The sequence below is a fragment of the Mustela nigripes genome, chromosome 18 (genome assembly GCF_022355385.1).
Source record: "Mustela nigripes isolate SB6536 chromosome 18, MUSNIG.SB6536, whole genome shotgun sequence".
NCBI classification, from domain to species: domain Eukaryota; kingdom Metazoa; phylum Chordata; class Mammalia; order Carnivora; family Mustelidae; genus Mustela; species Mustela nigripes.
In genome coordinates, this window is record NC_081574.1 from 6,637,918 (window position 1) to 6,660,688 (window position 22,771).

The 22,771-nt window shown below is 48.6% G+C and overlaps 2 protein-coding genes and 1 long non-coding RNA gene across 3 annotated transcripts in view; 2 read left to right on the forward strand and 1 right to left on the reverse strand.

The window, feature by feature from the left end:
* Window positions 1-7,516, reverse strand: part of LOC132006373 (zinc finger protein 705A-like) — a 31,138-nt gene extending 23,622 nt beyond the window's left edge. The window contains exon 1 of the mRNA XM_059384137.1: window positions 7,426-7,516. The gene's annotated coding sequence lies outside the window, so the exon portion shown is untranslated. The remainder of the gene's footprint in view (window positions 1-7,425) is intronic.
* A 286-nt stretch (window positions 7,517-7,802) lies between these two features.
* Window positions 7,803-8,649, forward strand: LOC132006374 (uncharacterized). The gene is made up of 2 exons (XR_009401077.1): window positions 7,803-7,892; window positions 8,026-8,649. It is a non-coding gene; the product is annotated as an uncharacterized LOC132006374 (long non-coding RNA).
* A 9,054-nt stretch (window positions 8,650-17,703) lies between these two features.
* Window positions 17,704-20,717, forward strand: DEFB108B (defensin beta 108B). Its single transcript, XM_059384472.1, has 3 exons — window positions 17,704-17,773; window positions 17,880-18,010; window positions 20,315-20,717. The coding sequence occupies exons 1-3, from the start codon at window positions 17,704-17,706 to the stop codon at window positions 20,579-20,581; spliced, it is 468 nt and encodes a 155-aa protein (XP_059240455.1). The 3' UTR covers window positions 20,582-20,717.
* Window positions 20,718-22,771: the final 2,054 nt, after the last annotated feature.

Below are 22,771 nucleotides of genomic sequence, written 5' to 3' on the forward strand. Positions count from 1 at the left end.
AAAAAAAAAAAAAATAAAGGGTCTACCCAACAAGGAGATCTAACAATTAGAAATATCTATGATCCTAACTTGAGAGCAGCCAATTATATAAACCAATTAATAATAAAATTAAAGAAACACATTGACAATAATAGGATAATCATAGGGGACTTTAACACCCCATTTACTGCAACGGACAGATCATCTAAGCAGAAGATCAACAAGGAAACAAGGGTTTTGACACAATGGACCAGATGGACTTCTCAGATATACAGAGCATTCCACTCTAAAGCAACAAAATACACATTCTTCTCAAGTGCACATGGAACATTCTCCAGAATAGATCACATACTGGGTCACAAATCAGGTGTCAACCAGTACGAAAGACTGGGATTATTCCCTGCATATTTGCAGATTACAATACTTTGAAAGTTGAACTCACTCACAAGAGGAAATTTGGAAGGAAGCCAAACACTTGGGAGGTTAACATCCTGCTACAGAATGAATGGGTCAACCAGGATATTAAAGAATTTTAAAAATTTGGGACGCCTGGGTGGCTCAGTTGGTTAAGCAGCTGCCTTCGGCTCAGGTCATGATCCCAGCGTCCTGGGATCGAGTCCCACATCGGGCTCCTTGCTCCGCAGGGAGCCTGCTTCTCCCTCTGACTCTGCCTTCCACTCTCTCTGCCTGTGCTCGCTCTCACTCTCTCTCTCTTACAAATAAATAAATAAAATCTTAAAAAAAAAAAAATTCATGGAAATGATGAAAACACAACTGTTCAAAACCTTTGGGATGCAGAAAATGCAGTTCTAAGAGGAAAGGAATAGCAATACAAACCTTTCACAAGAAAGAAAAGTCTCAATACACAAGCTAACCTTACACTTAAAGGAGCTGGAGAAAGAACAGCAAATAAAGCCTAAACCAAACTGGAGATCAGAATTAATAAAGATTAGATCAGAAGTCAATGAAATAGAGACCAAAAGAACAGCAGAACATATCAACAAAACTAGGAGCTAGTTCTCTGAAAGAATTAATAAGATCAACAAACCCATAGTGGAATCAAAAAGAAAAGAGAAAGGACCCAAATTAATAAAATCAGGAATGAAAGAGGAGAAATCACAACGGACACCAAAGAAATAAAAACAATTACAAGAATATATTATGAGCAACTATATGCTAACATTAAGCAATCTGGAAGAAATGGATACACTCCTAGAAACATGTAAACTACCAAGAACTGAAATAGAAACAGAAAAACTGAACAGAACTGTAACAAGCAAGGAAATTGAGCAGTAATCAAAAATCTTCCCAAGAGTCCAGGCCACCTGTCTTCCCACAGGAATTCTACCAAACATTTAAAGAACTAATACCTATTCTTCTGAAGCTATTTCAAAAAACAGAAATGGAAGGAAAACTTCCAAACTTATTCTATAAGGCCAGCAGTACCTTGATCCCCAAACCAGAAAAGACCCTATTAAAAAGGAGACTTACAGACCAATATCCCTGATGAACATGGATGTCAAAAATCAATCAAGACATTAACCAGTAGGATCCAACCAGTACATTAAAAGAATTATTCACCACAACCAAAGTGGGATTTACTCCTGGGCTGCAAGGGGGTTCAACATTCACAAATCAATGTGAAATAATACATTAATATAAGAAAGGACAAGAACCACATGATCCTCTCAACAGACACAGAAAAGGCATCTGACAGAGTGCAGCATCCTTTCTTGATTAGAACTGTCCACAGTTAAGTTAGTTCTAATAGAACTGTGAGGGAACATACCTCAATATCATAAAAGCCATATATGAGAAGCCCACCATGAATATCATTGAATGTGAATATCATTCTCAATGGGGAAAAGCTGAGAGCTTTTCCCCCAAGGTCAAGAACATCACTCTCCCCACTGTTGTTTAACATAGCATCAGAAGTTCTAGCTTCAGCAATCAGAAAACAAAAAGGAATAAAAGGCATTCAGATTGCCAAAGAAATCAAACTCTGTCTTCGCAGATGAAATGATACTTTTTGTGGAAAACCCAAAAGACTCTACCCCCAAAATGCTAGAACTCATACAGCAATTCAGCACCATGGCAGGCTATAAAATCAATGCACAGAAATCAGTTGGATTTCTATACACTAACAATGAGACAAAAGAAAGAAATTAAAGAATCAATACCATTCACAATAGCACTGAAAACCATAATGTAACTAGGAATAGACCTAACCAAAACTACAGAAAACTTATGAAAGAAATTGAGGAAGACACAAAGAAATGGAAGAACATTCCAGGCCCAAGGATTGGAAGAACAAATACTTGTTAAAATGCCTATGCTACACACTCAATGCAATCCCTATCAAAATACCATCGGGGCGGGGTGGGGGGTGGCGCCTGGGTGGCTCAGTGGGTTAATCCTTGTCCTTTGGCTCAGGTCCTGATCCCAGGGACCTGAAATCGAGCCCTACATCGGGCTCTCTGCTCAGCAGGGCTCTCTGCTCAGCTTCCCCCTCTCTCTCTGCCTGCCTCTCTGCCTACTTGTGATCTCTGTCAAATAAATAAATAAAATCTTTAAAAAAAAAAAATACCATCGACATTTCTCAGAGCTGGAACAAATAATCCTAAAACTTGTATGGAAACCAAAAAGGCCCCGAACAGCCAGATGAATGTTGAAAAAGAAAACCAAGGCTGGTGGCATCACAATGCCTGACTTCAAGCTTTATTACAAAGCTGTAATCATCAAGACAGTATAGTACTGGCAGAGAAACAGGCACATAGATCAGTGGAACAGAATCGAAAACCCAGAGATGGCCCCTCAACCCTCAGGTCAATTAAATGTAGAAGAATGAAACTGGACCATTTTCTTACACCACACACAAAGATAAACTCAAAATGGATGAAAGACCTAATGGTGAGATAGGGATCCATCAAAATCCTAGAGAAGAACTCAAGCAGAAACCTCCTTGATCTTGGCCACCACAGCTTCTTGCTAGACACGTCTCCAAAGGCAAGAGAAACAAAGGCAAAAATGAACTATTGGGACTTCATCGGGATAAAAAACTTCTCAGAGTGAAGGAAACAATCAACAAAACTAAAACAGAGCCTATGAATAGGAGAAGATATTTGCAAAGAACATAGAGGATAAGGGGGTAGTATCCAAAATCTACAAAGACTGTATCAAACACCCAAAAAACAAATAACCAAGTTAAGAAATGGGAAGAAAACATGAATAGACACTTTTCAAAAGAAGATATCCAAAATGGCTAAAAGACACATGAAAAGATGCTCAACATCACTCACCATCAGGGAAATACAAATCAAATACAAATACAATGAGATACCACCCCATTCCTGTTCAGAAGAGCTAAAATTAAGACAAGAAACAACAGGTGCTGGCAGGGATGTGGCAAAAGGGGAGCCCTCTTGCACTGCTGGCAGGAATGCCAACTGGTACAGCCAGCCACTCTGGAGATCAGCATGGAGTTTCCTCAGAGAGTTAAAAATAGAACCACCTCACCATCCAGCAATTGCAGTACTAGGTATTTTCCCAAAGGATACAAAAACACAGATTCAAAGGGGGACATGTACCCCAATGTTTTATAGCAGCATTATCAACAATAGACAAACTATGGAGAGAGCCCAAATGTCCATCACCTGGTGAGTGGATAAAGATGTAGTGTGTATAAATACGCAGTGGATGTAGTATGTATAAATACTAAGCCATCAAAAAAATGAACTCTTGCCACTTGCAACAAGGTGGGTGGAACTAGTGTATTAAGCTAAGTGAAATAAGTCAGCCAGAGAAAGAAAGAAAAATCTCACTCCTATATGGAAGTTAAGAAGGTAAATATGGGAGGGGAGAAAGGAAAAATAGGACAGAGGGAAACAAGCTGTGAGACTCAACAACAGAGAACAAACAGGGTTGATGGAGGCAGGTGGGTGGGGGGTGGGCTAAGTGGGTAATGGGTATTAAGGAGGGCACTGGTTATTATGAGCACTGGATATTCTACTTAAGTGATGAATCACTGAATTCTACTCCAGAAACCAATATAGCACAGTAGGTTAAATACCTAAAATTTAAATTTAAAAAATTTATTAGCTCACTTATTAAAATGGGAAACCCTCCTTATACTTTATTTTTTGGCTAACGGGAAGTGAAATGTTAATACACAACACAGTGTAGTTAATAGTTTATTCAGTATCTCATTCACAACTGAATTATACATTTAACTGGCATTTCTACTGCTATAGAGATAAAATCTTCTGGCTTAAAAAAAAACAAAAACAAAAAAATAATTCCAGTAAGGAGCACAATAAATACCCACTGTATCTCAGGTTATTTTGGTCATTTCTCAAAAATATCTGACAATCCTATTAGGTCTTGCATGTTAATTCCAACTCTCATATAAAATAAATGTTATTTCAAACTTTTGCTATGACAATGAGTTTCCATAGATTTGTCTTTCCTCTTTCATTCACCAGATGATTGGTAACTTACTTCACAAATGACGTAGGTAATATTAGAGGCAGGTGCATTCAACCATTAAAAGAATTACTTTTAATCTCAGTTAGGACTTTTATCTCTAACTTTATGTTGGGTCCTGTTATTTCCTATCATATCATGAATTTTATGTTATTGCTTATAAACTAATAACTTTACTCCCTCCTTGATAGATCCTCTTAGCACTTAAATGTTAGGTATCTTCCAATCTGAAATTTGAATTAAAAAGTTTCTGGGCTGCTGCTGTGTCCAGCTGTTGCCCTCTTGTGTCCTTGAATCCACCAGGAAATGGGGCCCATTCATCAAGAATTTCTTCTCATCCCACACTATCTCATCCCACTCCAGTTTTTGTTTTTGTTTTTGTCCTCATTAGTTCATGGACATCATTCTTACTGACATTAATTCATAGATGAGCCTCCTGAATGTTAAAAGTCCTGTGCTGACAGGTCTGTGCTAATAGGGGAGACTCAGTGAGGATCTCCTAAGACCGTCTGAGTCTCCAGAAAAACATCAAACCATGGGATAAGGCCACAGTTATTATCTTGAAAACATGTATAAACTTTAGGGGCACCTGCCAGGGTGTCTCAGTTAAGCATCTGACTCTTCGTTTCAGCTCAGGTCATGATTTCAGGGTCATGAGATTGAGCCTGACATCAGGCTCTGCACTCAGAGTGCAGTCTGCTTGAGAGTTTCTCTCCCTCTGCCCTGCCCGCCACCCCCAACCCTGGCAACCGGAGTGGGTGCATGCCCTCTTAAATAAATAAGTCTTTTTTTTTTTTTACAAGAAGAAAACATGTATAAATTTTAAGTATACTTACTAGAGAGGACTTGAAAATGAATAAACCAATTGTTCAAGTTTACAAACTAAGAGAAAATAAAAGAGTAAACTGACATTTCAAATTTTACAAAGCAAGAAGATAATTAGTAAGTTAAAAGAAAGATTAAAAGATTAAATGAAACAAGGAAAAATTGATAGAAATCAATTAAATAGTTTTTAAAGTCAAATCAAGAAATTAAAAGGACACAAGAAAAGTTTCTTTTTCGGGCAAGATGAGTCTTAAGAAGTCACTCCTGAGTATGGAGACCACTCTTAGGGCTTCCAGTCAACGTAACAAACACCTGGCTATACTGCCGCCACACTCAAGGAGGAATTCGCTCTGTGGCAAAGACAGCCTTCTGCTGTTCACTCAAACACTGGGGATTCAGGAGCATGAAGCTCCTACAGGAAGATCAACAGATGGATTTTTCCACCTATTTCTTCAGAACACTCTCCTGTCCGAGTGAGCCCACACATTTTGTGGCAGCAGTGAGTACATGCACTGGGCTGACTTTCCCTTGAAGACACAGACCCTGGGCCTGCTAGTACCTGCGGAGCTCAAGGTCAGAGCAGATGCTTCCCTTTCTCCTGCTCCTGAGCTTCTCATCTCTCTCCCATTCCTGGATCCCTAAGCCCCAAACACCACCCTTATTCCCCCTCCAGGCTCCCTTCACACAGTCAACGCGCTTCCGCCTCCCTCCTCTGTGGAGAGATATTTTTGCTCTATGCTTGGTTTAAAAAGTCTGGACCCTTTCCTGTCAACCTATCTTGTGACTCCCTGCATGTGTCCTGAGGCAGGTGAAGAGATCAGTAAGAGAAGCCAGTGGAGAGGAACAGCACTGTCCTCACGGGAATAGCATGGCCTGGATGGGATAGTGTGGCAGGGTTCGCCTTTCACACCCCTACCCCCAAAACTTCAGATCATGTATCTCATACTCCCCAGCAAGAGCCACTTCTCCTCTGTCATGGTTTTACTCACAATCTCAAATATTTAATTCCTCTTTTCCAAAACATCCTACTAAACTACTAAAATATATGAAATTAAGGAGACCAAATTAGTAGCCCTGGAAAACATGAAAGGGGGTCAGCAATGGAAACAGCGGAGAAATTATTCAATTACGAACAGATGGGCGCTCTTTCAACAAAGTTCCACAACAATTCAGCTCAGCCTTGATCATTTCCAGAAACAGGGCAAAGGGAACAAACATACTTAACTAGTAACTAGTTCACAGCCCACTACAGTAAAAGATTACCTAAGGGGAGAAAGAAGATGTGGAATATTAGACTAACTGGTTAAACTAAAGTTTGTTAACATAAAAAAATTACCAACATTTTTACCAAGACCACACTGAAATAGTGTACAATCACTAAGCACCAAAGAATATTTTCAGTATAACAGACTGTAAAACCACTGAGATCTCGCCATAGGAATCTGACATAGTACATTTAGAAGAACACAGAAGTTAAAAATTAAAAACAAAGCTCTACCGAATTTGGGATCTACCCTTCTTGTGCCTCCATTGCTACTGTAGCTCGAGGCCCCGCCCCCTTCCTGTACTCTGTCACCTCTCCGCTCATCCTTTTTCACTATCTTCTTTTACTCCACCGCTTCTAGCCCAGGTCACGCTCTCTCACTCTTATTTGGTCTAAGCCCAACGGACCCACTTCTCTATCCTCAATTTTACCCCCGCTTTTTCTCGTCTCTCTCCTCGGCTCTGTTTCCCCCTTATCCCCGTGCCCCACCTCCACATTCGCAGGAACAGAATGAAGATGCCCCTGCCCAGGAGAGCACACTTTCTGGTGGCACAGCCAGTGGGAGCGGATGGGAGAGAACAAGGGGTGTCAGAGGACGGGGCGGGTGAGCGCCCCAGCACGGGGTGGGCCCGAGGTGGTGACTGTGGTGGGGCCCGAGCAGCAGGCGGGCCGGCCTCGGGACGACGCGAGGAAGGTGAGAACTCAGGACCGGGTCCATAGGATTCGGCCGCTGGAGGGCGAAGCGCCCTGGTGCCGCGAAGGACGAGAACCCACGTCGCGAGTGGGGACCCGACACGCGCGGGGTGCGGAGGGGAGACAGTGGAAAGAACAGAGGTAGAAAAGTTGCGGCGCGGACGGCCTGGGAGCCAGCCTACCCGGAGGAAAAGGCGCGGATCCAGACCAGCAGCACGCGTCCCGCGACCGGGCGGGGCTCCCCGCGGGCGAGACGGGCGGAGGCGGGGGCTGTAAGGTTCGGGAGGCCCAGGGCTCCGGGTGAGAAGGACGCAACGCCGGGGGGGCATCAACGTGCGAGCGGCCACCAGCAATGCTGAACCTCACTCCAGCCAAGACGCCCTGCCATCCGGGAAATCTGCTTCCGGGTGGGCCGGAAACGGCGGGTGGTGCGGGGCGTGCGCGTGCCTCCGCCCCGCCCCTAAGGTGCTTCCGGTCGGCGCGTACTTCCGCCCACGGGCCGCGCTTATGCTCCGCGCTGAGCGTGCAGGGCATCCTGAGGGGCCGGTGCCCCACTCTGCTTCAGGTGATCGAGTCAGGCTCTCTCAGGGGAAGCCTGGCGCTGGCGTGGAGTGCGGCGCTAGTTCCTTCTCAGCAGGTTGAGACCGGCGTGAGTAAACCGTGCGTGCCCGCGGCTGCCGCGGGGGCCTCTGTGCTCGGAGACGCAGGCGGTGTGCGGGGCAGGGACGTCCGCAGCTCCCCCTGGTAAATGTCGGTTTCTTTTCGGTGGGACGGGTGTGAAGGCCGAGCTCGCCCGTGCGGAACGTGACCCGGCGCCGTGACAGCCGCGGGAGGAGGCTTCCACGTGTCCTTCCGGCTCGCGGCGCGGCAGGACTTCGCGAGCCCAGGACGGAGAGTGAGCACGGCCGGCCGAGGCACTGGTGTGACTGCCCACGTCTGGGGAAGGCGTCAAGTTCCCTTACCTTTGACAAATGTGCGTGACATCCAGCAAGTTGTCCGAGTTACTACATTTCACATTTTTATCTTTATTCCGGAGTTACTCAAAAGAGCATTTTTAATTTTGAAAAAGCAGATGTTTTGATCTATGCTTTTTTCTATTTCTAAATGTTTTGTGTCAAGTGTGGACAAGTATTCGTTTTTCATTATTTTCTTTTTTTTTAAGATTTTATTTATTTGACAGAGAGACACAGCGAGAGAGGGAACACAAGCGGGGGGGGGAGTGGAAGGAGAAGCAGGCTTCCCGCTGAGCGGGGAGCCCTATGCGGGGCTCCATCCCAGGACCCCGGGGCCATGACCCCAGCTAAAGGCAAACGCTTAAGGACTGAGCCACCCAGGCGCCCCTCTTTTCATATACATCTTATTGAAATGTCTGTTCTCTGACATTAAAAAAGCACGATTAAACTGGATTTTCAGATTTCAGTTGCCTCATTTATACCCTTAATAAATATTAATTGTGAAATACGTGAGTGGAAAGTCTCCTTTTCTATTACTGTAAATTCTGAGGTTCATGCCAGAGGGAATGTGGCAAAACTAAATCTGAGCTATTCTTTTTTTATTTTTTTTTAAGATTTTATTTATTTATTTGACAGACAGAGATCACAAGCAGGCAGAGAGGCAGGCAGAGAGAGAGGAGGAAGCAGGCTCCCTGCTGAGCAGAGAGCCCGACGTGGGACTCGATCCCAGGACCCTGAGATCATGACCCAAGCCGAAGGCAGCGGCTTAACCCACTGAGCCACCCAGGCGCCCCAAATCTGAGCTATTCTTGCTGCAGAAATTTCTCAAAGACGCTTCCCAAAGAAAAACTCTGGTTTTTCTGGTTTTCCCAAAACCTAACACAAATTTCTCCAACTTTTACATTTTTAAAAAAATATTAAATACCCAGACTCAATGGATTTAAGTTCTGGAAGGATAATATTCTCTTAGTGGGAACAATAAACACGGGGGTTCATGGAGGGAGTCCGGGGAGCCCTGCCCATGGTGCCTCCAGGCCACCAGGGCAGAGATCACTTACCTGAGCTCACTCACTGGTCTCAGATCTGCGGGACTGGACCCAGATTAAGGAGGGCTGTGTATGACTTGGGGTCAGGGAATCCAACTACCTGATCCTCTCCCCCAGTCCTCCTCCATCCCCCGCTCTCTACAAAGACGTCAAGTGATGCAGTTCTGCCGATGTGAACTATCCCGCCTCCAAGACACCTTCTCCATCAAATCTGTGCTCTGGTTTACACATAGAATGCTGCGGGAGGCTGGAGGTTGACCAAAGTGACGGCGTGGGTACACACAAGATGTGCCTTGTTTGGAAGTTCCCTATGAAAAGCCAAGCCCATAAGAGGGTGTCTGCCCACATCTCTGAATCTCTCTGCCTGGCTGAGAATTAGGTCCATGAAAGCTGAGAAGTGAAAACGAGTGCATTGAAGTATAATTACTTCTATCTATATTTTTATTATATTATTATAATGAAAAAATATTTTCCAGGCATTCCTTATAAAAATGCCTTCACTAAAGAATGAGTCCTGTTCTGAGGAGCTGACACAGCCCTACATAATCATAATGCCTGTAGGATGGCACTTTGAAGATGGTCACTCTAATGGCCTGATGACAGCACGAGCGCCGACTGGGATGCTGGCTGTGTATGTCAGAGGGGAACCCTCAGTAATCATCTCTGCTATTTAGTGAAAGGCGGCAGGTAACTTTTTTGTTAGTGGCAATTAAGAAAACTATAAGATCTCAATACTATGTAGCTCAGAACACAGGAAAAAATTATTCCTGACTCATTTACATATCCATAAAAACCATTATTAAAGCATTATTATTAAAGGGTCTCTTGCTCCTATTTTTTGAATACACCATTTACCTACACTCTTTCTAACCACAAAAGTCTATGGATTTAAATACCGTCTCCGTATAGAACACAATGACATTCTCCCTCATTTCTGAATGCATATTAAATAAACTTGTCTCCAAATACAAAATCCCAAATCTGACCAAGGCCAGGCAATGTGCACACATGCCTGCAGTCCCAGCTGCACACACAAAACCCCCCGTGGTGAGCCACAAAGTGTATAATAAATGCACCAAAAGCTATGGAGATGGCCCAGCAAACTGCCCCTTAAAAACACACCACTGAACTTGCTTTGACGACCTGCCAAAGACTGAACTTACACTGACAGCACTTAATACCAGCACAGGAAACGTGAAAACAAGCCCCCGTACCACTCCCCTTATCATGCAAACACTTCCACACTCAGTTCTTCCCATATTGCTCCCATATTGCAAAAACGGAAACACCCCATGCCCAGCATCAGCTGACTTTCCAAACAGCACAAGTGGCAAGTCCTCAGACCTTGCAACAGACCCAAACCTCTCCAGAAATCTTGCAGTAGAAACCTACATCCCAAAGCCCAGTGTACACAGAAGCACACATGCAGAAAGACAGTCTCCCCACATGCCTAGACCCCGCCATGTCACAAAATACTTCCTACATATGAATTCAGTCTGGAACGTTGTCTCCACTACCTACTGGCTCCAGTGTGCACAAACTTTCTGCCCTCGTTTCTTTATCCACGAGTGACTGTGTGTGTGCACGCGTGCTCGTGTGTCAACACTTGTTGACTGGGATACACCAAGAGACCCTTCTTGCTCTTCCTCGCTACCCCTGACACTCCCAGGCATGGGGCTTTGCCAATGTGCACTGCTGCCCGAGCGGGGACGACCCTGCCTGAATGGTTCTACAGGCACATTCTGTGTATTGACTAGTGAATCACGACAGCACTGAAAGGCAGGGGGAATTCTGTTTTCCCTGGCTGGATTCAAGCTTCAGCCAGTATTGGTCTGGAGGAGTTTCCACTGGTCTGAGGCATATTTGTTTGGTTTCCATTTTATCCACATGCTCCTCCAACACAAGAACTTTATGCAGGACTGTCTTTCGGGCAGTGGAACTGCTCCTTTCTCTCAGATTGGCAGCAGAATTCTTTACCCTCTTTCAGAGACTCCACAAGTTTTCCAAGTTCATTTTTGAGCTCTAGGAACCACAACTGTATGCATTTATGTTGTAGGACTGCATAAACCTCTGAAAATTTCCCATGTACCTCAGGTGTGCAAGGCCGGAGCTCGACTACAAGTCCCGGAAAGGGCTCTCTGCCAGTCCAAGCAAACTCTGAATCTTCTAAGTCCTCTCTAGAAGCCCTGGAACCCCAGGTGCCAGCCAGTTTTGCCCCCCTGCTAGTAGGGAAGTACCGAGGACAATGCCCTCCAGCAGGCTTTGGTGAAATCATGGTATGGAGACACGGCGAACATAACGGAGCCGGGAAAACTGGTTGGCAGAAAGGAAGACAGGACGTGAGACCTGATGTAGAGCTGCAGCTCGGTCTGAAACCTGGAGGGAGTGGTGTGGGTCTGGTCACTCCTTTCTGTTTGGGAGCCCCGGCTAGAATGCTAAGTACAGGAATTAATGATGAATAACCAGCAGAACTATCCTGCTAATGAACAAAATAACAAATACTCCTGATCCTTGTAATTACAGTAACACTCAACTAAGGGGGAGGAGCTTAGTGCACACACTGCTCTGAGGGAAGGTCAAGGCACTGATGCAGCACGCTGCATTGCGGTCGGAGACTGCACTGTGTCCTGCAGGCTGTGATTGTGAACGCTAGCCACAGAGGACAAGGGTGGGAGTCCTGGGGGCGTGGGGAACACAGAGACCTGTGCAAGGGCGTCCAAAGGAGAAGAATATCGAGAAGAGGTTGAAGCACTCTGGTCCTGGCCACCACAGGGCACTCACTGCTCCTTTCCCTGACTGGGCCAGTGCCTGGTTGGGCAGGAAGGCAGGGCTCCGGGCCATGGCTGTCCGCCACTGCCTGCAGAAGACTGTCCTCATGGAACTTTCAGAACCAGCACTACCTCAGCCCTTTCTGCCTTCTTGCCCTTCTGCCAGCTGCTCTTTCCAGGCCCCTCGTGGTCAGGACATACAGGGCCTGGGTCTGTCTGTCCAAGCAGTGATCTTCTTGTTTCCTCGCCAGCAGGGGCGTGGAGTGACATGGGCAGCCGTGTTTCCTCCAGGACCTTGGAAATTTTTTTTTAAGTTTAAATTTCAGCTTTTTAAAATTGTTACGTTATGTTAGACACCAAACAGTACATCGTTAGTTTTGATGTTGTTTCTCATAGTACTCTTGTCCCTACTGTTGGATATAGTATAGAAGTCTGAGCATCAGCAAACAGACAATAAAATAATTATTGGCAAAGAAGAAGTCAAACTCTCTCTCGGCAGATGGCATGATTCAAAAGACTCCACCAAACTACTAGAACTCACACAGCAATTCAGTAATGTGGCAGGATACAAAATCAATGTACAGAAATTAGTTCCTTTCTTATACACTAACACTGAGACAGAAGAAAGAGAAATTAGGAAATTGATTCCATTTACAATAGCACCAAAAACCATAAGATACCTTGGAATAACCTAACCAAAGAGGTAAAGGATCTAGAAACCACAGAACACTTATGAAAGAAATGAAGAAGACACAAAAAGATGGAAGAAACATCCCACGTTCATGGATCGGAAGAATAAACATTTTTAAAATGTCTGTACTACCCAGAGCAACCTATGCTTTCAACACCATCCCAATCAAAATACCACTGGAATTTTTCAAAGAGCTGAAACAAACAATCTTAAAACTTGTATGGTACCAGAAAAGACGCAGAGTTGCTAAGGAAATGTTGAAAAAGAAAAACAAAACTGGGGGCATCACATTGCCTGACTTCAAGCTTTACTACAAAGCTGTGACCACCAAGACAGCATGGTACTGGCACAAAAACAGACACATAGACCAGTAGAATAGAGCAGAGAGCCCAGATATGGACCCTCAATTCTATGGTCAAATAATCTTTGAAAAAGCAGGAAAAAATATCCAGTGGAAAAAAGACATTCTCTTCAATAGATGGTGCTGGGAAAATTGGACAGCTTTGTATAGAAGAATGGTCCTTGGAAAATTCAGAAAATTCAGTCATTGCCCTGGTGGCCTGTCCCCCCCACCCCAATACCTTTCAGAACAGCTAAAGCCTTTGTTGCACATTTATGGAAACACAGACCATTCCCAGAAACTCCGGCATCACAGGACGCCCTCCATGTGCTTCTTTCGTCAGGAATGGCAGCTTCCAGAATGCAAACTGGCCTAGAACATTTTGAGGAAGCTCTGGTGGGCTCAGAACACCCTCCTCCCCATTCCAACCAGGGACCAGTGGTTCTGGCCTCCCTCCGGTGATTTAGAAAAGTCCCCCAAGGGCACCTGGGTGGCTCAGTGGGTTAAGCCTCTGCCTTCAGCTCAGGTCATGATCTCAGTGTCCTGGGATTGAGTCCCACATTGGGCTCTCTGCTTGGCAGGGTGTCTGCTTCCTCCTCCTTTCTCTCTCTGCCTGCCTCTCTGCTACTTGTGATCTCTGTCAAATAAATGAATAAAATGTTAAAAAGAAAAGAAAAGTCCCCCAAGTCTCAGGAGGGTCCCAGATGCTGCTTACACCGTCCGTGCAATCAGGATGGTTCCTCGGCCCCCGAACTGTACTGGCTCTGAAAGGGCGAGATGACCTGCTTTCACCTGTGGACCAGCATGTGATTCTGGGCCCTCAGAGGTTCGTATAGACGTTCCCAGAGGTGGAGGGTGGACAGGGAGGCTTTCTCTAAGGTCCCGGTCTACAGAGAAACTTAAACCTTTCAGGAAACTTAAGCAGTTTCAGGAGTTTTGGTGGAGAGAGTATGTTCCAGGTCAACCTGGCGGCCGAGGAAGGGCTCCTGACCAGAAGCCTGGACAGAGTTTCCCACTCATCTGAGCCCTCCCGGAATTTTCTGTCCCCAGGACCCCAGGACCCGTATCTCCGAACGACATGCACCGGGCTGGGCTTACAAAGCGGCCGGAGCCTCTGGAAGTGTCCTGGGCTTCCGGGCCCGTCGCAGAGACGCCGGCGCTGCGCTGGAAAGCCAGGCGCCGGGGATGTGCGCCGGGCCGACGGCGCGGGCCGGACCTGCTCTCCCGACGGCTCCCTCCCCCGCGGCCTCTCCCTCACCGTGCACGCGCCTCGGCTGACGCCAGTGTCTTTGGCGAACTAAGCTCGTTCCACCCAGGGCGAGGGTCCCTGTCCCTCCGGCCCGCAGCTCTGACCCCTCTCACGACCCCTGAGAACTCGGGCCCCGCGGTCCGGGCAGCCCCCGCTGCTGGCGCGCACCGGCGCCCCCGGGCCGGAGGGAGGCGGACAGGGCGCGGCGGCTGGCGGGGAGCTCGGGAAGAGCCCGGCGGGCGGCTGGCCTCCAGCCCACTCGCTATTCCAGAGCTCTGCCCGGCGTCGCCCGTCACGGGGCGCTCGGGGGGAAACGCCGGCGCCTCCTGCACGCGTCTCTCCACACACGTCACCGGGGCCGAAGTTCGCGCACTGCTCGCCTCCCCGCTGTCCCCTCACGCTGTCCCGGTCCGGAGTCCCGTCTGGCCCCTGCGGCCGCCGCCCTGCCCATCCAGCAGCCCCCAGGCCGGTTTCTGAGTGTTGTTACAAACCGGCATTTCGTTTTGCTCGGATTGAGATGTGTGCTTCGCCCTGCCGCACCGCACACACGCGGGCGCACGCACGTCGCGGTCAGTCACGCGCGCCGAACGCGAGACGCGCCCTGAGACGAGAGAACTTCGGCTTCTCTGCCAGTCGAACGAGCAAGAATCTGAGGGACGATCTGCGCGGATCCTGCCGGTGAGAATTCCAGAAGACGTTTCAGAATAATCACTGGGGCAACTGGTTAAAGCCGACCTTGGCCACCAGACGGAAAACGCTGGGAGTGGGTCTGAGCGGCGGCACGAGCAAGCCCCCCCCCCACGCTGGCTTCACGCGCGACGGTGACTAAGAGCCCCCGGTCTGGCTTCCACAGAGCGCATCGCTGTAGGCGCCGGTGACATCCAAGGACGACCGTCCTCCTGCCGGGGTCCCCGCCTCGAGTCCAGCGCCGGTGTGGAGACGCGGCACCTAAACCCTGACCTCGTGCCCCCACGGTCCGTGGCATTTCCCGGCTCTGCCTGTTCGCCTGCACCGGGAGGGCTGGACAGGAAGTGCCCGCGCGGCGCCGGCTGGAGCAGCGAGGCGCGGTCCCGGCGGAGGACGAGCGCACCCGCGCGGCGCCGGTAGGGGGCGCTCTGGGCAGGGCGCTCGCGGGCGGGCAGCGGCGGCGGAGCGCAGCCCTGAGGGCGCTCGAACCCGGAGCGAGTCCACCCCCGCGGAGCCGGGCTCTCCGGTTGCAGTCGGTCACGGGCCCGGCGGACCGGCTCCTCACGGTGACTGACCCCGGACGGGCTGCTCGGGCCCTTTGATCTGCGGCCAGCGCGACTGCAGCTCCGGCTCCCCCGCGACCAGCTCTCCCGGGCAGAACGCGGCGCCGCCTCCTCAGGAACGGAGCGTCCGACAAGACAGCGATTCCCGGTTTCCCACGAAGGCCCCCGCGCGTGCACCGCGCCCCTCCGCCCACGAGTGTGGCTAATGAGGTGCGGAAGGGCGCTTCTCGCCCAGACAGACAGACACACGCCGCCGCCCCAGACAGCCGCGGACGGAAGCGCTCGCGGCCTCTCGGAAATGCGGCCGAGCCTCCTCCCGCCGGCCGGGCGGCTCGCGGCCCTCCTCGTCGCCGCGCTCCTCCTCGTGAGCCGAGTGCTGCCAGGTAAAGGGACTTCGCCGAAGCCTTGCTGCCAGCCCAGTGCCCGAGCCTTAGGGGGCCGCCAGTCGTAGGAGCCAAATCGCCGCCACCTGCCCCGCGAGCGGGGGTCTCCGAGGAAATCCGGGGCCCGGCGGCCGGGACCTGCGGCCCGCTGCCTCCTGGCGCCCCCGGCAGCTCTCAGTCAGCTGACGTGAAGTCAGGGTGTCTCGAGTCCTCGAAGCCCTCTTTGCTCCATCACTGAAGTGGATCTGAATTAGGCAGGTTCACCTGCAGCTTCTAGATCTGGAGGACCCCCAAATGGGGCATGCTTCTAGGAAACCTTGGTTTCCAAAGCCCTCCGCTTACTTGCAGCCAAAGTCAGGAACCATAAAAGCCACAAAGCCGGGGCCGGCAGAGGGATGGGCAAGGGGGTCTCCTTGAACGGCCTTCTCCAGGCTAAGAGGCGTCCAGCCCTGTGCTCCTCTGTACCGCTGGTCTCCCGCGCTTAATTCTGGCCCTCCAGGCTCCACCCCAACCCCTGGTTTTTCTTCTCCTTTTTAACGTTCAGTCTTCGGCCGCAGAACTTAGCCACAAGGCATCAGAAATGACACAGCAGGGGAGCGTGTCCCCCTTCACTCAGCCTGCAGGCATGGGTCGCACAGGTGTCAGGGGGCCTGCACAGACATGTAATGGGGGGCCCTCCTCACTTTCGCCCGAGGAAGGCACTGGACAGCCCAAATGTATCATTCCATTTCCTAGAACTCGGGCATTAGATTCAGGGAGGAAGAAGCAACCTCCTGCTCTACATCGAATGGAATGTCTTCCTCTCCCGGTTCCTGAGAATTCCGGGCCTCAGGGAAGAGGAAGGGACAGGAAGACGGGCATAGGTGTGTGGAGGTGGACTGTCCTGTTACAGCTGAAGGGACTGCTGACGGTTATGCTTTACGTCATTCACCAAAAGATGCTCCCCCAAATTTCCGCCAGAAAACATAATGGGAGGAATGCCTATTCCTGGTGAGCCCCCACTTTTCTAGCTAGCTCTGCGTCTTAAAGGATCGCCTACTGCTAACGGGCTGGGATCCTCCAGGCTTGAGGGGAAGGCGCAACTTATAAGGCAAATGCAACTTGGCTTCAGGAGAGCTAGTCTGGAGGAAGGAGGGGGAGAGTTTCCGATGTGGAAACCAGTGGGAAACCAGTATCAGGTGATCAGATACTTGTTAGGGCCAGAGTCAAGCCCCTTCTAAGAAGCAGATATACAAGGAAGCTAAGATGGCGCCTGACTCCTGAGAAGTTTGGTGGCTTATTGCCCAGGGGAGGGCCACCAAGCCCAGAAAAAGTGCCCTGGCATGGAAGTAGGAGAAATTTCCCAAGTGAGGACTAGACATGACGAAAAGAAAGACAAAAACCCAAAGCAACATAGGTTTGGTGCTGCAGGCTGTGAGCCTAGGAATGTCTGACTGGAGGCCGGCTGCAGAAGGCAAGTCACGGAAGCATTCAGTACTGAGAGGGCCGGAGGCTGTCTGTCCTCATCTGGATCTTTCCTCTGGGAATATTCTGTATGTGTGCGCATGTGGGCAGTCTACCCACTGACCCACCCTCATGAGAGTTCTGGGTGAACAACAGTTAGGAACTATACCCCTGGGGCTGGGAAGAGCTAATACCTAAGAGCCTCATGGACCACATGATGAATTAACTGAAAAATGCTTTCTCTTGCTTAAAGGGAAGCCTAAGTATTTTTTAAACAGATGCAGAAGTGTTTTGTTTTTTTTTTAAACAAAGCAAAAGAACATTTATCCATGTCACGATGAGCACCGAAGCTGTGACAGATACAGACACTATAGAATCGTTCACGGTCGTTGATAAGATTCAAAAAGGTCTTGATGATCTAGTCTAGTTCTCGTGCTTTGGAGAGGAAAAATCCAGGTCCTGAAAAGCCGAGTGTTTCCCCCTCACTGGAGGAATGAGCCCTCTGTTCGTCAGGGCGCGACCCTCATCTCCCGGCTTGGGGTCCGTCGTGCTGCTTCCCTTCTCTGACTCTAGAAGGTAAAGGTGATGCCAAATCCCTTGACATGAACTCAGGAGCACACGAAGCTGGTGACGTCAACTCTCAGGTAAGTGTCCATGTGGCTTTGCTGGAGGCGTCTGATGGGTGCATACCAAGTGGTCATCCTCCCCAACCACACGGCCGGATGGAAGAAAGTCCCTGCTCCAGAGATGAATCCCGTTCACCCAGTCTCACAGCTTTCACCCGAGTCTTTCGAACTTTGAAAACGAATTTATTCTGGGTTGCTGCTGTTTTCACTGTCACTGAACCAAAAGAAAGGCGAGTAGTGTGATAGTGAGAAAAGCGGAGGCAAAGACATTTCTGACACCCGTGCTGGGAGGCAGGAGCTACGGGACAGGTCTGTGCGGGGGGGCGGGATGGGGGGGCGTCTCCCCTGCTGCCCTCAGGTGTCATTTGCCCGGGACTGAAGCTTTTCTTTTGGAAGCGGGAGAGGAGAGGGGGATTCAGAGTGGGAGCAAGAGGGGGAGTACGATGGGGCTGAGCCCACAGAAGTTTTACGTCTGGCCAGCATCCCCCCCACCGCCCCCACAGCATTAGGTGAGCTTGGACAAGTTGCTCCCTTTCCCTGGGCGTCATTTCCTCATCTGTGAGAAAACTCGTGAGACCAGATCCTCTCTTGTGTTCCCTGTGACTCTAGCTTCTGTCTCTGAAGCAAAGAGCTTGATACCACGTTGTGCAATACACAATTCACTAGCAAAGACTAAAACAAGTAAGAAAAATGCCTTTAATGGGACGTGGATCCTTACACGAGTGACAGCACATCATCTTTTACAAAGCTCCTTGCGACTGAAAAATGTAATGCTCAGGGGTCAACCTCAGCATGATCACACATGTAGCACCAAGACATGGGAACAACCAGCTTCCACGCCAGCGTGTTCCAGGAGGGGCAGGGGCTCTGATCCGTGACCCCCTCACTGATACCCACGGGACGCCAAGCCTTCGGCCGGGTTCCGGTGGGGACAGGTGGGGACAGGCTGTGATTCCTGTGCCCAAAGGACTCGTCCTCAGGGGACACCGCCCATCAGGGAATGGAAGAAGTCCAGGAATGACTGATTCATCTCACGAGATAGCTCCTGTCACCGCTTGGCCTACTGCAATATCCTCCTCCCCTCCCCTCCCCGATCCCAGTGGCAAGGGGCCGGTTTCAGCCCACGGGAAATGGGGCCTGTCTACGGACAGCAGCCGAGTCATAGGTAAAAGGGAGAGAGGCACAGTCTAGGGAATGAAAAGCTCAGACTGCAGCTCGTTTCTACATAGTGCTCAGCACTTAGTATTATGACGGATTTAAAACAGAAAACTGGGCGCCTGGGTGGCTGAGTCAGTTGAGCGTCTGACTCTTGATTTCAGCTCAGGTCATGATCTCAGGGTCGTGGGCTCAAGCCCCACACTGGGCTCTGCACTCAGTACAGAGTCTGCTAGAGATTTCCTCTCTCCCTCTGCCCCTGCCCTGCCCGCCACTCACGCGCACACTCACACATGATCTCTAAGTAAATAAATAATATAAAATCTTTTTTAAAACCCGCAAATAAAAAAAAAAAAACAACCCATACTCTTACAATTATTTCCCAGTTCACATTTTCAGTAAAAACACAATGTTGATCTTCCCATCCATTAATTAGCTCACTGCCTTGTGAACACTCAGGAGTTAAACTCAACCGAATACATTTGAATTTCAGCTCAATTCCTTCCACAGGGATTTACTGAGTGTATATAAATGCCCTTTACTGATCTGAGCTCTTCAAAGACTCCTTTGTGTTTCATGGGACAGAAACCTACAAGTGGCCTGTGTGGGCGCCTCTCTTAACGTCAGCCAAGAGCTTAAGAAGTTGTCCTGGAAAAGGCGCCCTTTGTTATGGAGACGACTAGATGGCTCAGAGGGGCCCCCTTCTGTGTGGCTCAGCCCCACAACAATAAGAGAACACAAGTCCAGTCCTATTCTATGTTTTTAAGTGTATTCGTGACCCCACAGGGACACACTCTACCACTAGGGATGTGGGCATGCTGTCCCCCCACCCTGGGAAAACACCCTCACTGACATTTCCCTGCAGTATCTGCTCCTTCCAGATCCAAGTTCTAGGTCCTACTTTTGAAAGATGCACGTGCACAGATCCTCCTCTAACAAGATCAGCGGCACAAGACTGCTGCTCTGCTGACGGTCTCGGAGCAGTGACAGTGGGGAGGAGGAAAGACTGGCATCCGCGCACGCTCCACAGACCTTCTGAGGAGACGGGGTGGCCCAGCGCTAGGTTCTCATTCCTCAGATGCAGCCAATAGCGCCTGCTTTTCAAGAATGCCCCAAATCCAAACTTTGAGTGAAAGCAGATTTTTTAAGCCCTGGTTTAAGAAATAACAACAACAATCCACCCAAGATTGTTTCCAGACACTCCTTGTAGCAGGTAATTCCATAAAATTTCAGGGAGACTTAAATAGCTACAATGACCCTCTCTCCTGTGCAGCTAGGGGCAGATTCAAGGAGGTCTGTGAGCGTCCAAACGGCTCCTGCCAGGAATTTTGCATTGAATCCGAACACCAGGCGGGGAGATGTTTAAACGGCCAGTCGTGCTGCCTGCCCATGGGGAACGAGCCCGTCATCGAGCCGACCACACCCAAGAAATGATGAACTCTTTTTGAAGCTCTGAGTTTCTACGGATGTTTTATTCTCTATTTTGTGCACTCTCTCTAGGTCTCTTATTTCTGTCTTCTCCCAGGGATTATTTTGAGTCCAAAATAAATAATAAAGCAAAACTAGCAAACATAAGACCTATTTTAAAAATTCATATTGGAGGTGCCGGTGGGGGGGGGGGGTGGTCAGTCATTAAGCGTCTGCCTTCAGCTCAGAGCATCATCCCAGGGTCCTGGGATCGAGGTCCGCATTAGGCTTCCTGCCCATTGGGGAGCCTGCTTCTCCCTCTGCCTGCCACTCCCCAGTCATGCTCTCTCTCTCTTTCTATCAAACAAATAAATAACCCCCCCTTCTTAAAAAAAAGATTCTGTTGATTTATCTGACAGCGAGAGGTAACGAGAGCTGGAACACAAGCAGGGAGAGTGGGAGAGGGAGAAGCAGGCGTCCCGCTGAGCAGGGAGCCCAATGCAGGACTGCATCCCAGCACCCTGGGATCATGACCTGAGCTGAAGGCAGAGGCTTAACTGACTGAGCCACCCAGACGCCCCTAAATAAAACCTTTAAAATATATAAAAATATAGAAATTCATATTGTTCATTTTCAACCCATTACTGTTTGGTTCCCATTTTTCTATCGGGTGTGGATGAGCTCCCCCAACACTTCATCTGAGGACACTTGTTCCCCCTTCCACTGGGAAAACATGCTGCCTCATACTATGCAGCCTAGTGGGTCTCCCTTCCTGACAAAGGGGCAACATACAGGAAACTTGCACAGTAGGATTCCCCCACATCAGTCAGCCCTCAGCGGAAATCTGAATCACGGGCAGAGCAATACCCACCAGATCCAAGACAATCCTTCTACATGCTTTCCCAAGGCAGGGCTCTGGCCTGTCCTGGTCTTCCTGGCTAAGGTCCATGGAATTTCTCATTTGGCCACCTTTCACTGGGCACGACCACTTGGCTCTTCCTTCCATCCCGTAAAGCACAGCATTGCCTTAGGAGGCATGCCCTAATGAACTGCTGCAGACTTAGTGGGCTACAACTCATTATCTGACAGCTCTGTAGGTCTGAAGTTAACCAAAGACCCAATGACGTGGATCTCAACGGGTCAAAATGAAGGTGTCTGCAGGGCTGAACTCCCTTCTGGAAGCTCTATGGCTCCCTCTCCCCGTGGCTGGGACAGCAGCGGTGGGTGGCCCCGTACGACATGGGCAACCAGGCTTCTTTGCCCACCTCTAAAGCCAGCAACAGGCTTGGTCCTTCTCACATCCTAACCCTCAAAACTTACCTTCTGCCTCCGCCCTCTTCTATTCTTGTCGGAGCTTTGTCATTACATTGGGCCCCGCTGGTTAAGTCAAGATCCTCTCCTATTTTCAGATCAGTGGATTAGCCTCCTCATTTCCACCTTCCACCCCAATGTCCTTTGCCATATGAGGTGACATGGAAACAGGTTCCAGGGATGGATGGATGAAGAAAATGTGATATATGCGCGCGCGCGCACACACACACATGCATGCATGTGCACCAATATTATTCAGTCACAAAACTAAGGGGATCCTGCCATTTACGACACTATGGATGGATGTTGATGATGTTATATTAAGTGAAATAAGAAAAAAAAAAAAACCCTGAACTCATTGATACAGAGAAAGATTGGAAGTTTCCGGAGGCAGGGGTGGTGGTTGGGTGGGGGTGAAATGGGTGAAGAGGGTCAAAAGGTACAAACTCCCAGTTATGAAATAAATAAGCCCTTCGGATAATGTATGGCACCATGTCTTCAGTTAATAACACTGTATAATTACACAATATTTTACATTGTATATGTGCGTATATATCGTATATGTAATAATTATGCAATAATTATACTGTAATAATAATACTCAGTACATGTGAGTAAATCTTAAAAGTTCTTATCACAAGGAAACAAAATTTGTAACTCTGTGTGGTGACGGAAGTTCCTGAGACTTGGTCGGCCATCACGTCACAACATACATACAATGAATCATCGTGCTGTACACCTGAAACTAGTACGATGTTATGTGTCCATTATATCTCAATAAAAAAATGTCTTTTTCAGTTATTAGTAACACAAGAGGACACTCAGTAAGCATATAAAAGATCTGAATAATACTACAACTAACTTAATCTAATTGATATTATTTAAAAACATCATAGGACTACAGCA

Coding starts and splice junctions, on each gene's coding strand:
- DEFB108B (XM_059384472.1), top strand. CDS start 17,704: ATGAGCACCGAAGCTGTGACAGATACAGACACTATAGAATCGTTCACG. Junction 17,774..17,879: donor CGTTGATAAGATTCAAAAAG/GTCTTGATGATC, acceptor TCTGTTCGTCAG/GGCGCGACCCTCATCTCCCG. Junction 18,011..20,314: donor CTGGTGACGTCAACTCTCAG/GTAAGTGTCCAT, acceptor TTTAAGAAATAA/CAACAACAATCCACCCAAGA.